Source organism: Eubalaena glacialis, chromosome 3, assembly GCF_028564815.1.
Source record: "Eubalaena glacialis isolate mEubGla1 chromosome 3, mEubGla1.1.hap2.+ XY, whole genome shotgun sequence".
NCBI classification, from domain to species: domain Eukaryota; kingdom Metazoa; phylum Chordata; class Mammalia; order Artiodactyla; family Balaenidae; genus Eubalaena; species Eubalaena glacialis.
Window position 1 is genome coordinate 177148030 of NC_083718.1, and position 13068 is coordinate 177161097.

Sequence of the window (13068 nt, forward strand, 5' to 3'; positions counted from 1 at the left end):
TGGGGTTTTTATTTTGGCAGTTAATTTCTTTGCTTAACGAAAAGGTGGTTTTGTTGTATTTTGTTTTGAGTCATGCATGCTCACTCTAGGAAATTTGGAAAACTCATATGAATAGAAGAAAGTTCACTGCCCCCTCCCCAATTCATAGAGAAATAAATTGTAACAATTTGGTATCTTTCCAAGTGGCCTCTGTGTGTGTGTGTGTGTGTGTGTGTGTGTGTAATTTTGTTTAGTTTCCATTGTTGCTGAATAAATAGTATGATTTCTGATTCACAATTTACAGAGCTGGTTTCATGTCCTTGTAACAAGCCTGTGATGCTTCCAACAGCTGTGACACTTTGCCCCCTCTGGGGATTGTGGAGGTGGGCACGTGGCCCTCCCCTGTATTCTCCTGACACTTGTGAGAGCGCCAGTTACGCTGCACCGCTGCCAGCACTAAACAGTATCCTTTTAATCTTAGAGTTAATCTCAAGTGTCTAAATTGTCCTTCTAGAACCTAACTCTACTTTTTTTTTTCCTTAACCCGCAGAACTTCTGAACACATGCCCTTCTCGATGAACCCACAGTGATCTCTTTGTTTTGCCTTCTCCCAGCTCATGCATTCTTCGAGTCTTGGTAACCGGAATGTTTTGTCTGGGCTCCAAACGTTCAGTGGGACAGGAACCAAAGTTAAGTACCTTATGACACATCCAGACGAACCTGAGAAAATTGTGAGCTGTTGACTGCACTTCCTCTCTGAATCAGCTGGTACTTCTTTTTGTCTCTAGTTTTAAAAGCTCCCCAGAGGGGACTTCCCTGGTGGCACAGTGGTTAAGAATCCACCTGCCAATGCAGGGGACACAGGTTCGATCCCTGGTCTGGGAAGATCCCACATGCAGTGGAGCAACTAAGCCCGTGCGCCACAACTACTGAGCCTGCGCTCTGGAGCCCACGAGCCACAAGTACTGAAGCCCTGCGCACCTAGAGCCCGTGCTCCGCAACAAGAGAAGCCACCGCAATGAGAAGCCTGCGCACCGCAACGAAGAGTAGCCCCCGCTCGCACAACTAGAGAAAGCCCAGGTGCAGCAACAAAGACCCAAACACAGCCAAAAATTAATTAATTAATTAATTAATTAATTAAAAAAAAAAAAAAGCTCCCCAGAGGCGACCTGAAATCCAGAATCTCAGAATAGGATGGAGGAAATTATTCTGAAGTTCTCATTAAACACATTTATCTCTCAAGCTTTGGAAGGAGCCAAAATGCCAAAGGCAAGAATTCCTGAGCACTGCCTACACTGTTTTGATATCCTGATAAATGTCTAACAAATCCAGCATGTGCCCTCTAGGCCTGACCAGTTGCTGGGCAAAGTTCCAGAACAGTGAGACATCTTGGGATTCATCTGGTTTAGGAAAGACCTTTAACTACCAGGTGGTAGTCACCTCAGTGTTCTTTAAATAGTCAAGTTTGGGGCTTCCCTGGTGGCGCAGTGGTTGAGAATCTGCCTGCCAATGCAGGGGACGTGGGTACGAGCCCTGGTCTGGGAAGATCCCACCTGCCGCGGAGCAACTAGGCCCATGAGCCACAACTACTGAGCCTGCGCGTCTGGAGCCTGTGCCCGCAACAAGAGAGGCCGCGATAGTGAAAGGCCCGTGCACCGCGATGAAGAGTGGCCCCCGCTTGCCGCAACTAGAGAAAGCCCTCGCACGAAACGAAGACCCAACACAGCCAAAAATAAATAAATAAATAAATAAATAAATAAATAAATAATCCTTCCCTCTACTTAAAAAAAGAAAAAAAAAAAAAGTCAAGTTTGGAGGTCTCTTCACTGGGGTCTGTTCTGGTGGCTGCCTCCCACTAGCGTGAAACAGAAGGATGACCTTATTCTGTGAGAGGACAACTGTGAAGGAAGGAGCTGCGTGTGTGAAAGTCTGTGGGAAGAGAGAGCCACCTACACTGTCCCCACCAAACCAGTCAGTGGAAGGCCTTCTGCAGGGAGCTCCCAACAGATCCCTGAATGCCACAGAAACTCCAGGGGCTTGGGATCCAGGGACCCTCCAAGCCCTCAAGATTTCTCTTGCTGTGGTCCTTTCCATCATCACACTGGCCACAGTCCTTTCCACCATCTTACCACCATGCTTACCACCATCTTCCTGACCAGGAAGCTCCACACCCCGGCCAACTATCTCATTGGCTCCCTGGCCATGACTGACCTCTTAGTTTCCATCTTGGTCATGCCCATCAGCATTGCATATACCACCACCCACACCTGGAGCTTTGGCCAACTCCTGTGTGACATCTGGCTGTCTTCTGACATCACGTGCTGCACAGCCTCCATCCTGCATCTCTGTGTCATTGCTCTGGACAGGTACTGGGCCATCACTGATGCCCTGGAGTATAGTAAACGCCGGACAACAGGCCATGCGGCCGCCATGATTGCCATCGTCTGGGCAATCTCCATCTGCGTCTCCATCCCACCACTCTTGGCGGCAGGCCAAAGCTCATGAAGAGATGTCGGACTGCCTGGTGAACACGTCTCAGATCTCCTACACCATCTATTCCACCTGTGGGGCCTTCTACATCCCGTCTGTGTTGCTCGTCATCCTCTATGGCCGGATCTACACGGCCGGCCGGAACCGCATCCTGAATCCGCCATCCCTCTACGGAAAGCGCTTTACCACAGCCCGTCTCATCACAGGCTCTGCGGGGTCCTCGCTCTGCTCGCTCAATCCCAGCCTTCACGAGGGGCACTCTCATTCCGCCGGTTCCCCTCTCTTTTTTAACCATGTGAAGATCAAGCTTGCGGATAGTGTCCTGGAGCGCAAGAGGATTTCTGCTGCCCGAGAGAGGAAAGCCACTAAAACCCTAGGGATCATTCTGGGGGCCTTTATCATCTGCTGACTGCCCTTCTTTGTTGCATCTCTGGTCCTCCCCATCTGCCAGGACTCGTGCTGGATCCACCCGGCGGCCCTTTTTGACTTTTTCACCTGGCTAGGCTATCTAAACTCCCTCATCAATCCAATAATCTATACTGTGTTTAACGAAGAGTTTCGGCAAGCATTTCAGAAAGTCATCCATTTCAGGAAAGCCTCTTAGTCTTGTTTGGTGGTGACTCTTGTTATCTTTTATGTCCTGTAACCCAACTGGAATTGTCTTTTTTATTTTTCCTGAGAGTTGGGTTAGTCCTGATATCTTGGGTTTTGGTTTAATCAATAGAATTGTTCAGCGTTCTTTTTTGCTGTTGTTTTCTTGACCTCTGAGCCACCAAAAGCTGGCCAGCTGTGTAAAATGGGACAAGACTTCACTTAGTATAATATTTTCACAGTTCATCCATGTTGGAAAGAATGTGACCACAGGTTTCCCCACTGATGCAATTCAGGCAGAAAGCTGCCTGACTCTTAGGAAGACCCCAGGCTCAAAGGGGGAGGCTTTCTGGTCTACGTAAGTTTTGTATGGAGCTTAAAAGAGGGTAGATGAGATTAATGACCTGAGTTGAAAGACAATTTGGAGTCACGTGGATGCATTTCCATTCCATGTGGCACCTTAATTGGAAATTAACACCCAAGTATCAATATTTCTTCCACTGAGTCCTTCTTAGATTGAATCTTCCTTAGTTGTTCATGGGGAGAGATTCAGCATTGGAGGTGCCAATGATACAGAGTGACAGAGAGATTCAGAAGCCAGGGGCAGGGGAGTGGGATGGTTGGAACCAGATAGCTACCCTGTGCCTCTCCTCCTTCCCCAGTTTCTCTGCACCATCTTAATGTTCTGAAGTTAAAACCCACAGTTAGGGCTTCCCTGGTGGCGCAGTGGTTGAGAATCTGCCTGCCAATGCAAGGGACATGGGTTCAAGCCCTGGTCTGGGAAGATCCCACCTGCCGTGGAGCAACTGGGCCCGTGAGCCACAACTACTGAGCCTGCGCTCCGCAACAAGAGAGGCCACGATAGTGAGAGGCCCGCGCACCACGATGAAGAGTGGCCCCTGCTCGCCGCAACTAGAGAAAGCCCTCGCACAGAAACGAAGACCCAACACAGCCAAAAATAAATAAATAAATTAAAAAAACAAAAACAAAAACCCCACAGTTAGCCCCATTGAAGTAGATTGACAGGATTTGCACCTACCAAGCTTGGAATACCATTCTGAATTTTTTTCCTGAATTATTTTTTTATATCCCATTCTCTTTAGAGATCTTAAGCTGTTGAGTATTGTCAAATAAAAAGCATGAGACATCATGATCAGCAAAGCCTCAAAGGGGTAATTTTTCCCCCCGTCCCTGGACATAGAAACCTTTCAATTCAATTCAGTCTCTGGCACCCTGTGCCAGAGTCCTGGTAGTTATTATTTCATTGGAGCCTCATAACAATGAAGTTGGTGTAACATGATGATTAGAGCTGAGGACCTAATGCCTCAGTTCAAATCCAAGTACTACCAATTTCTAGCTGGGTGACCTTGGACAGGTTTCTTAATCCCTCTTTGCCTCACTTTCCTCAAATGTAAAATGAGGAAAATAATAGGTATATTATTGTATATTTTAATACAGTGCTTGGCCTAAGAGCTCTTATCATTTTAGAGATACAGAAACTCACCCGCCCAGGGTCAAGCAATGTAAAAATAACAGCTGCTATGTATTGAGTGCCTGCAATGCTCCTTACATACAATTTCTGGTTTGCTTTTCATCCTCATTTTGCAATAGAGAAACTTGCCTATGGTTAGGGAAGATTTCATAAAGAGGTCACACACCAGCAGAGTCCCAGAAGATGAGCCTTTTTGGGATGGGAGACTAAGGAAGGGGAGGTGTGATGAAGCCTCGTGGGGGAGATGGGGCAGAGCAAAGGAAGGTAGGGAAGGTCACGCCAGGTGGAGAAAAGAGCAGGAACAGAGCCTGGGAGGCCTGTAATGCTCCGTGGGGTCTCTGGGCACAGGGAGAAGGAGAGTCAGGAATATGGAATATCAGAAAGGGAGAGAAAAGGAGGGATGCCAAGATAAGGGTAGGGGAGCACCCAGAGGAGTCTTGTGCTGACCTTGAAGTTTCTGCTGGACATCTCACAGTGTGGTCTCTGGACCATCTGCATCAGAATCTCCCAGGGGGACTCCGTCAACGTTGAATTTCTGGTCCCCAACTCAGACCCACTACATCAGAATCTCTGGCAGTGAAACCCAGGAATCTTTTTTTTTTTAATTTATTTATTTTATTATTTATTTATTTATTTATTTTTGGCTGTGTTGGGTCTTCGTTGCTGCACGCGGGCTTTTCTCTAGTTGCAGTGAGCGGGGGCTACTCTTCATTTTGGTGCGTGGGATTCTCATTGTGGCGGCTTCTCTTGTGGAGCATGGGCTCTAGGTGCGTGGGCTCCAGTAGCTGTGGCACACAGGCTCAGTAGTCGTGGCTCGCGGGCTCTAGAGCACAGGCTCAGTGGTTGTGATGCATGGGCTTAGTTGCTCCACGGCATGTGGGATCTTCCCGGACCAGGGCTCGAACCCGCGTCCCTTGCATTGGCAGGTGGATTCTTAACCACTGCGCCACCAGGGAAGCCCCCAGGAATCTTTTAAATAAACCTCTCTCCACTTCTTGCACTAGGTGATTTCTAGGCACTAGATTGTTCCCAAATTTCTAAAACCACTGTGTTAGTGACTTGCTCACCCCGTGGGGGCCCTCCCTGAGCCCAGAGACACATCTCAGCACGCTCACTGCTCCCCTCTGCTCCCCGCGTGCCCTTCCCTACTTTCCTTTAAGGCTGTGCTCTTCCCCACCTCCTCCGTCTCGCTTTGGGCCATCTGCCTGATCTGATCTGGGAAAGATCAGGAATCCAGAGACTGGACAGGGAACTATGTACATACAGTGTGTCTCAGTGGTTAAAGGCACAGGCTTTGAGGTCAGAAATACATGGGGTTGGATCCCGGTTCTGCCATTTATCAACTGTGTGACCTGAGGCAAGTCCCCTAATCTCTCTGCGCTCCAGTTTCTTCATCTGTTAAATGGAGTTGTCAGTATTTAAGCCATAGGATCTTTGTGAGGATTAAAAGAGGCAGTGATTTGCAAAATGCTTCACACAGTGCCTGGCACGTAAGTGCTCAGTAAAATGCCACCTGTTACTATTTGAGAACTTTGAGCCAATTACAAAAGAGGCTCAAAGGCCACCACCTCGAGGCCTTCCCTAACTGTCTAGAACAAAGGTTGGTAAACCTTTTAAAAACAGCTTTATTGGGACATAATTCATATACCATAAATTCACCCATTTAAACAGTACAATTCCATGCCTTTTAGTATTTTCACAGAGTTGTGGAACCATCACCACAATCAGTTTTCATCACCCCAAAAAGAAACCGTGCACCCTTTAGCCATCATTGCCCAACCTCTCTCTCCCTAGGCAATCAGTAATCTATTTTCTGTCACTGTAGATGGACTCTTCTGGATATTTCATACAAATGGAATCATACAATACGTGGTACTTTGTGACTGGCTTCTTTCTTTTTACAGTTGATCCATACTGTAGCATATATCACTATTACATTTCTTTTTTTTTTCTTTAATATTTATTTATTTATTTAGGTTGCGCCAGGTATTAGTTGTGGCACGTGGGCTTCTTAGTTGCAGCATGCATGCGGGACCTAGTTCCCTGACCAGGGAGCGAACCCGGGCCCCCTGCATTGGGAGCGTGGAGTCTTACCCACTGGACCACCAGGGAAGTCCCTACATTTCCTTTTATTGTCAGATAATATTCCATTGTATGACTATACCACATTTTATTTATTCATGTATCTATTGATGGACATTTGGGTTGTTTCCACTTTTTGGCTACTATGGATACTGCTGCTCTGAATTTTGTGGTATAAGTTTTTGTGTGGACATATGCTTTCATTTCTCTTAGGTATATAACTAGGAGTGGAGTTGCTGGGTCCTATGGTAACTCTATGTCTAACCTGTTGAGGAACTGCCAGACTTTTCCAAAGTGGCTGCACCATTTTACATTCCCGTTATCAGTGCGTGAGGGTTCCAGTTTGTTCACATCCTCACTCTTATTTGTTATTGTCTGTCTTTGATTATAGCCATTCTAGTGGGTGTGAAATGGTATCTACTTGTGATGGCAAACTTTTTTTTAAGGGCCAGATAGTAAATATTTTCAGCTTCACAGGTCATAGAATCTGTGTTTTAATTATTCAACTCTGCCATTGTAGCATGAAAGCAGCCATAGACAATACATAAATCAATGAGCTTGGCTATATTCCAATAGAATGTTATTTACTGAAATAAGTGGCAGCTCACAGGCTGTAGTCGGAAGACCTCTGATCCAGAAGAGCAGGCACCCCTCCCCTCCATCTACCCAGCCATCTCTATCCCCTTCTCTGACTTTATTATATTTATTACTGATGATGATATATATTAGTTCTTGCTTATTGTCTGTCTGCCACCTCTAGGGTGTCAGCTTCTTAAGGGTGGGGATCTTACTTATCATGTATCATTGTTTGATCTCCAACACACTTCAGTGCCTAGACATGGTAGACACTCAATAAGTATTTGTTTGAATGAATGAATGAAACACCATTTCCAGGTTTATAAATGACTTATTCTCAATGTCTTTGTCTTTAAAGTTTTAAGAGAAGGTGACTGGTTCCTGTGGCTGGAACCTCACGTATCATGAGATTTGGTGTCAGGTAGACCTAGGTCAGACTCAGGGCAGTTCTGTCCTGAGTGTAGCTGAGGCAAGAGGTGAGTGAGGAGGCTGGGTGACCCCAGTGTCCCCAAGGAGCCAGGGCTGGGCTGACCCCTTAGCCTGCACTCAGCCCAGGCCCTCTGCCCTTCTGCTCAGATGCCCCCTCCTCCACAGTTTCTACCCAGGGACCGTCAAAGGATAGGCCAGCTTAGGAGAAAGATCAGCTGTTTTCTGCTCTTTCTTATTACCTGAAAGCTGCCCATGCCTGGAGAACCGCACACTAATTAGGCCACATGAAGATCAGATTAAAAATAAACTTATTTCCCATGACCACAGAGGAAGCCGGTATTTGGGGCTTTACTCCTTCCCCCTCTGCCAACATCCTTGTCGTGCTCCTAATTCTTTCACAGTTAGTCACAAACACACGCACAGCATGATGGTGCTGATGCTGGGGGAGATCAGAGCCTTGTCTAGGACAGGAATTTGCTAATTTCTGACGTACGCAAGTGTGGCAGACACTGCAGGATTCCCGTCTAGCAGCCAATCCTGCTTCCTGCCATCAATCAGGTCAAACGGCAACATGCCAGTTCCCCCAGGAGGTGAATCCTGATTGGTTTAAACCAGTTGGAATACTTCCATTCCCTTTACTAGGGATTGGTCAAGGGATGGATATGTGACCCAGTTCTGGCCAATGGGATATAAGTAGGGAAACCAACGGGTCAGATCTGCCAGGGACCAAGGGGGTTCTCAGGATCTGCGAATTTAGGTACAAAATGGAGAAGTACCTTGCCAACCCGGAGAAGCTAGTTATTCAAGATATAAGGGGAAACAGAACACTGTAAATCAACTATACTTCAATTTTAAAAAATAAATAAATAAAATAAAAAGATATAAGGGAAAGTTGCTAGGGCCTTTGGAAAGATACTCCTTGCAGGAAAAGGGAGACATGCGAGGAAAAAAAAGTTCTTCCTTCTTGGGAGCTGTCCGGTGAGGATGGGAAGCTTGGGCAGCCATCCTGTGATCCTGCAGGAAAACATTGTGGATGCCCTGAGGATGGCAGAGGAGAAAAAGCAAGCCCACTTCCTTGACTGCATCACTGAGGCACCGAAGCTTCCCTGGGACTGCCTGTCCCAGATTACTTGTTAAGTGAGCAGTAACCATCCTTATGATTTAAACACTGTTCGCTGGATTTTTCTGTTACTTGCTACTGAACGCATCGAGACAGGTACCAGGAGGACACACGTCTCTCTTGCTACCCGGTCCTCTCATGGGTTGGATGGCAGCAAGTCTGGGCAGCACGAGGCACTCTCGGGTTGGCACGGGCTTGGCGCCTTGGGCAGGGAAGTGAGGACAGCCAGAGGATGTTTCTCAGTGTGAGCCAGCCAGTGTGGTAAACAGGTTATATTCATTGGCTGCTTTAAGAGGCAACCCAGGGATTTCCAGTGCAGCGCGAGTACTCCCTGAGGTCCATGGGCTCAGGGTGACTCATCTGAGGTCACACTCACACTAACTAGTTTGAATCCAGGTCCATCCCATCCAAAGTGCATGCTCTTTCTCTTCACAGCACTGTCTTGGTTACATCGTGAAGAAGGGATAACTCCTAGAACATTCTTGGTGACAGGGAGATCAGTGCCCATGAGACACCCAGGCCATCTTGGTCAGCACTGACTGTTCTTCCCACTGGGCCCAAATCTGATTTCCAGTAACTTCCATCTGCCCGTCCCTATCCTGCCTTTTTGAAACCTGGAGGCCAGGGCTGTGTCTCCTCAGGCTGATCAGCCTCAGGCCTCGTCAGAACTTAACGTAACCCAGGAAGGAATTGGCCCATATTGCACTTGTTGTCAAACTAAAGTGCCAAGTCTTATACACACCTAGTGCTTTTCAGCTGGCTACATTCTCCCGCCCCCTGGTCCCTGATTCTATCTCTGCACAATTGAGCCCAAGGGGAGGACTTTTCATTGATCCATGTTACATTTCTTCTTGTAGGTTCCTGCACATCATTCTGAAGATTAAGTGGGTTTTGAATCCTGATTCTGTCAGCCTCTATATGTGCTATCTCTCCCAGCTTTGTGGGATCCTCGTAGTAAATGCATCCCAAATATTAAAGACAGTTACATCTATAAGGGAGAGGGTCAGGGCCCTTGGACAACCTTCTCCGGGCTAGCACTGCCAAAGGTATTGGTACTACCCCCCCTCTTTTAGTCAGGGTTCTCCAGAGACATAGAACAAATAGGATGTGCATTTATATAGAAAGAGAATTATTTCAAGGAATTGACTTACACAATGTGGAGGCTTGATGAGTCCAAAATCTGATGGGGAGGATGACAGACTGGAGATTCAGACAAAAGGGTTCCACCTTGAGTCCAAAAGCAGTCTGGTGCAGAAGAGCCAATGTTGCTGGTGAAGCCCAAAGGCCATCTTCTGGAGAAGTCTCTCTTGCTTAGGGGACATCAGCCATTTTGTTCTATGCAGGCCTTCAACTGATTGGATGAGGCCCACCCACATTATGGAGAGCAATCTGCTTTACTCAAAGTCCACTGGCTTAAATGTCCATCTTATTCAAAATCACCCTCACAGAAACTTTCAGAATAATATCTGACCAAATGTCTGGGCAATGTGGTCCTGACAAACTGACACATAAAGTTAACCACCACCCCCCTCTTGCTGCCACAACCAGGCTCCCTGACAGCACATCCCTCTGGCCTATGATCTCTCATCTTGAGCCCCACAGGGACTCTCATTGATCTTTGTACTCTTAGTACCTGGCACGCAGCCAGTGCTCAATTAATGATAACAATAACTAGCATTTATTGAGCTCTTACTGTGAACCCAGGTGCTGCCCTAAGTATTTTATGAGCATTTAACTCATTTAACCCACATGAAGATGGTCCTTTTCCTATCCTCCAGATAAAATACTGGAAGTCCCAAGAAATTAGATAATTTGCCCAGTGTCACACTGCTAGTAAATGCTAGTAGAGCTAGAATTCTAACCCTATAGTTAGTTATACCTCAGAATTCACACTCAACCCCAGTGGATGTGGTCAGGGCCAAAATGGCATGCGGCTGTGAGGGAAAAGCACAGGTTTGGGAATCAGACAAACTGGGCTATGCATGCCAGCTCTTCCATTTACTTGCTTAATATCTCTCTGTGCCTCAGTTTGCTCTTCTGTATGGTGTGTATAACAATAACGCTAGCCTCACAGGGTGATTGGGACCTGGCACTGTGCCCAGGACTGTAGCATTCAAAACCAGGGAGAGTATTGAATGAGCCTGGGCCGTGGTATACTCACAAAGAATTTTTGTTGAGCACCTACTATATTCCAGGTGCTTTACAGACATTTTCTTAAGTAATCTTCATATCAGCTCTGGGAGGGATCTGTGTCCTTATCCCCCTTTTACAGATGCGGAAATGGAGTTCAGAGCACTCATGAATCACATAACCAGGCTGGGATTTGTCCCATTGTCCTTAGATATTGCTTAGATATCCCTCTATCCCAGGGATCATAAACTCAAGGGACTAAGGCTCAGAATGGTTAAGTAATTTGCACATTCATAAGTGAGTGAAGCTGACTGGTGTGATACAACTGGGAGGTGTGGGGACTCTGGTGACTGGAGCTCATATGCCCTAACTAAAGGCGGCAGCTACTACTCATCTCTCACTAACTCGTGCCATACAGAAATGTGTCAACTCTGCTGACTTTGAAGAGAGTAAGGAATTGGGATTTTTAATGCAATCCCCTTATTTTTAAATGTTGACAACTAACTTAAAAAACAAACCACTGTGCAACTATGCAGACAACAAAACAAACCTGTGAGCCAGATCTGGCCCCTGGGCTGCCAGATCCTCCCCAGGCTATTGGCTAATTTCTGATCCTCCCCAGGCTATTGGCTAATTTCTGTACCCTGTACTGCAGTTGGATCCCTCACAGAGCTCACAGTTTATCTGGGGACCAAAGTGCATAAGCAGATTAGAAAACCAGACAGCCTGTCCACCACTGTCCTGTCCCGTACCCCATCCTGTGTCCTACCCCCTCAGCTTCCTCAGATGCCATCCTAGCCACCTTCCTGTCACAGGAAGGGCTGGCTTGTGGGGGAGGGAAAGGGACAGTGCCCTGTTTACACTGCTCCTGGCAAGGAGCGGATGCAAGAAGTCCTCTGCATCTGGGAGTCTTAGGACAGTGCATTTACCTGCTTCCCCAGGGCCCTCTGCAGTCTGCTCCCAAGGGCAAGAGCCGGGATTCCAGACCTGGAGAATATCAGATGGGAGGGGACCTTCAAGGCCATCCAGGACAATCCCAATCAGATCACTAACATCAGAGAAGCAGCTCACATTTTTTTTTTTTTTTTTTAAATTTTATTTATTTATTTATTTATTTATTTATTTGGCTGTGTTGTGTCTTCGTTTCTGTGCGAGGGCTTTCTCTAGTTGTGGCAAGCGGGGGCCACTCTTCATCACGGTGCGCGGGCCTCTCACTATCGTGGCCTCTCTTGTTGCAGAGCACAGGCTCCAGACGCGCAGGCTCAGTGCAGCTCACATTTTGATTGCTTCATCCCCCAGCAACTCGGTGAGGTGGGAACCACTTATCCCCATTTTGCAGCTGGGGAGACTGAGGCTCAGAATGGTTAAGTAATTTGCACAGCAATTAAATTGCAAAGCCAAGATAAACATCTAATCATTGTGACCAAAAGCCAGTACTACTAGCTACCAGCCTGCACCACTTCCCTGAGCCACAGTCCCACTAGCTACTTGACTCCTTCCCATTCCTACCAAGTTATCCTCGAGCCTCTGCTTACACTTCCAGTGGCAGGGTACTCACTCCCTCTCTATGTTTTTAACCACAGCAACACTCCCAGCACTAACCAGGCACTAGGCCTCGCACTAGGCACTTTAAAAATGTTTTGTATCATTCTATCCTCGCAACAGTCCTGTGTGCTCCACATTATACCCATTTTACAGATGAGAGAACCAAGGCTTAACGTGATAAAGAAACTTGCCCAAGGTTACAAAACTAGTTAGGGACAGACTGGGATTCAAATTCAGGTCTGTTCGTTATGTAGCTCAGACTGAAAACTTCTTTTGGTTTTGGGGAAAGAAATATCTGTTCCCTTAAAGTAACAACCCTAATTCCTAGTTCTCCCATTTCTTTTCCCCAGATGCCCTCTTCAGATATTTGAAGGAAGATGCATGTACCCCATGAGTCTTTTTTATACCAGACTCAATATTCTGGCTCCTTCAACTGTTCCCCCATACTGTGTAGTTTTGTGGTCCCCCTTTCAGCTATTATTTTCTTCATCCTCCTATGAATGAGTTACACTTTCTCCATGTCCCTTTCAAAGTTCTGATCCCAAATGGAACTCGGAACTCCAGACATGGACAGGAGTATCACCTCCTTCATTGTACATACAGTGCTTCTATTAATACAGCCTCAAACCCAGTA

General features: G+C 46.7%; 1 protein-coding gene across 1 annotated transcript; it reads left to right on the plus strand.

The window, feature by feature from the left end:
• Nucleotides 1-310: 310 nt before the first annotated feature.
• Nucleotides 311-3197, plus strand: HTR1D (5-hydroxytryptamine receptor 1D). Its single transcript, XM_061187012.1, is given in 4 exon segments — nucleotides 311-442; nucleotides 530-2107; nucleotides 2110-2459; nucleotides 2461-3197. Coding segments are annotated over 3 exon segments (1218 nt in total). The 5' UTR covers nucleotides 311-442; nucleotides 530-1852; the 3' UTR covers nucleotides 3074-3197.
• The last annotated feature ends 9871 nt before the right edge of the window (nucleotides 3198-13068 follow it).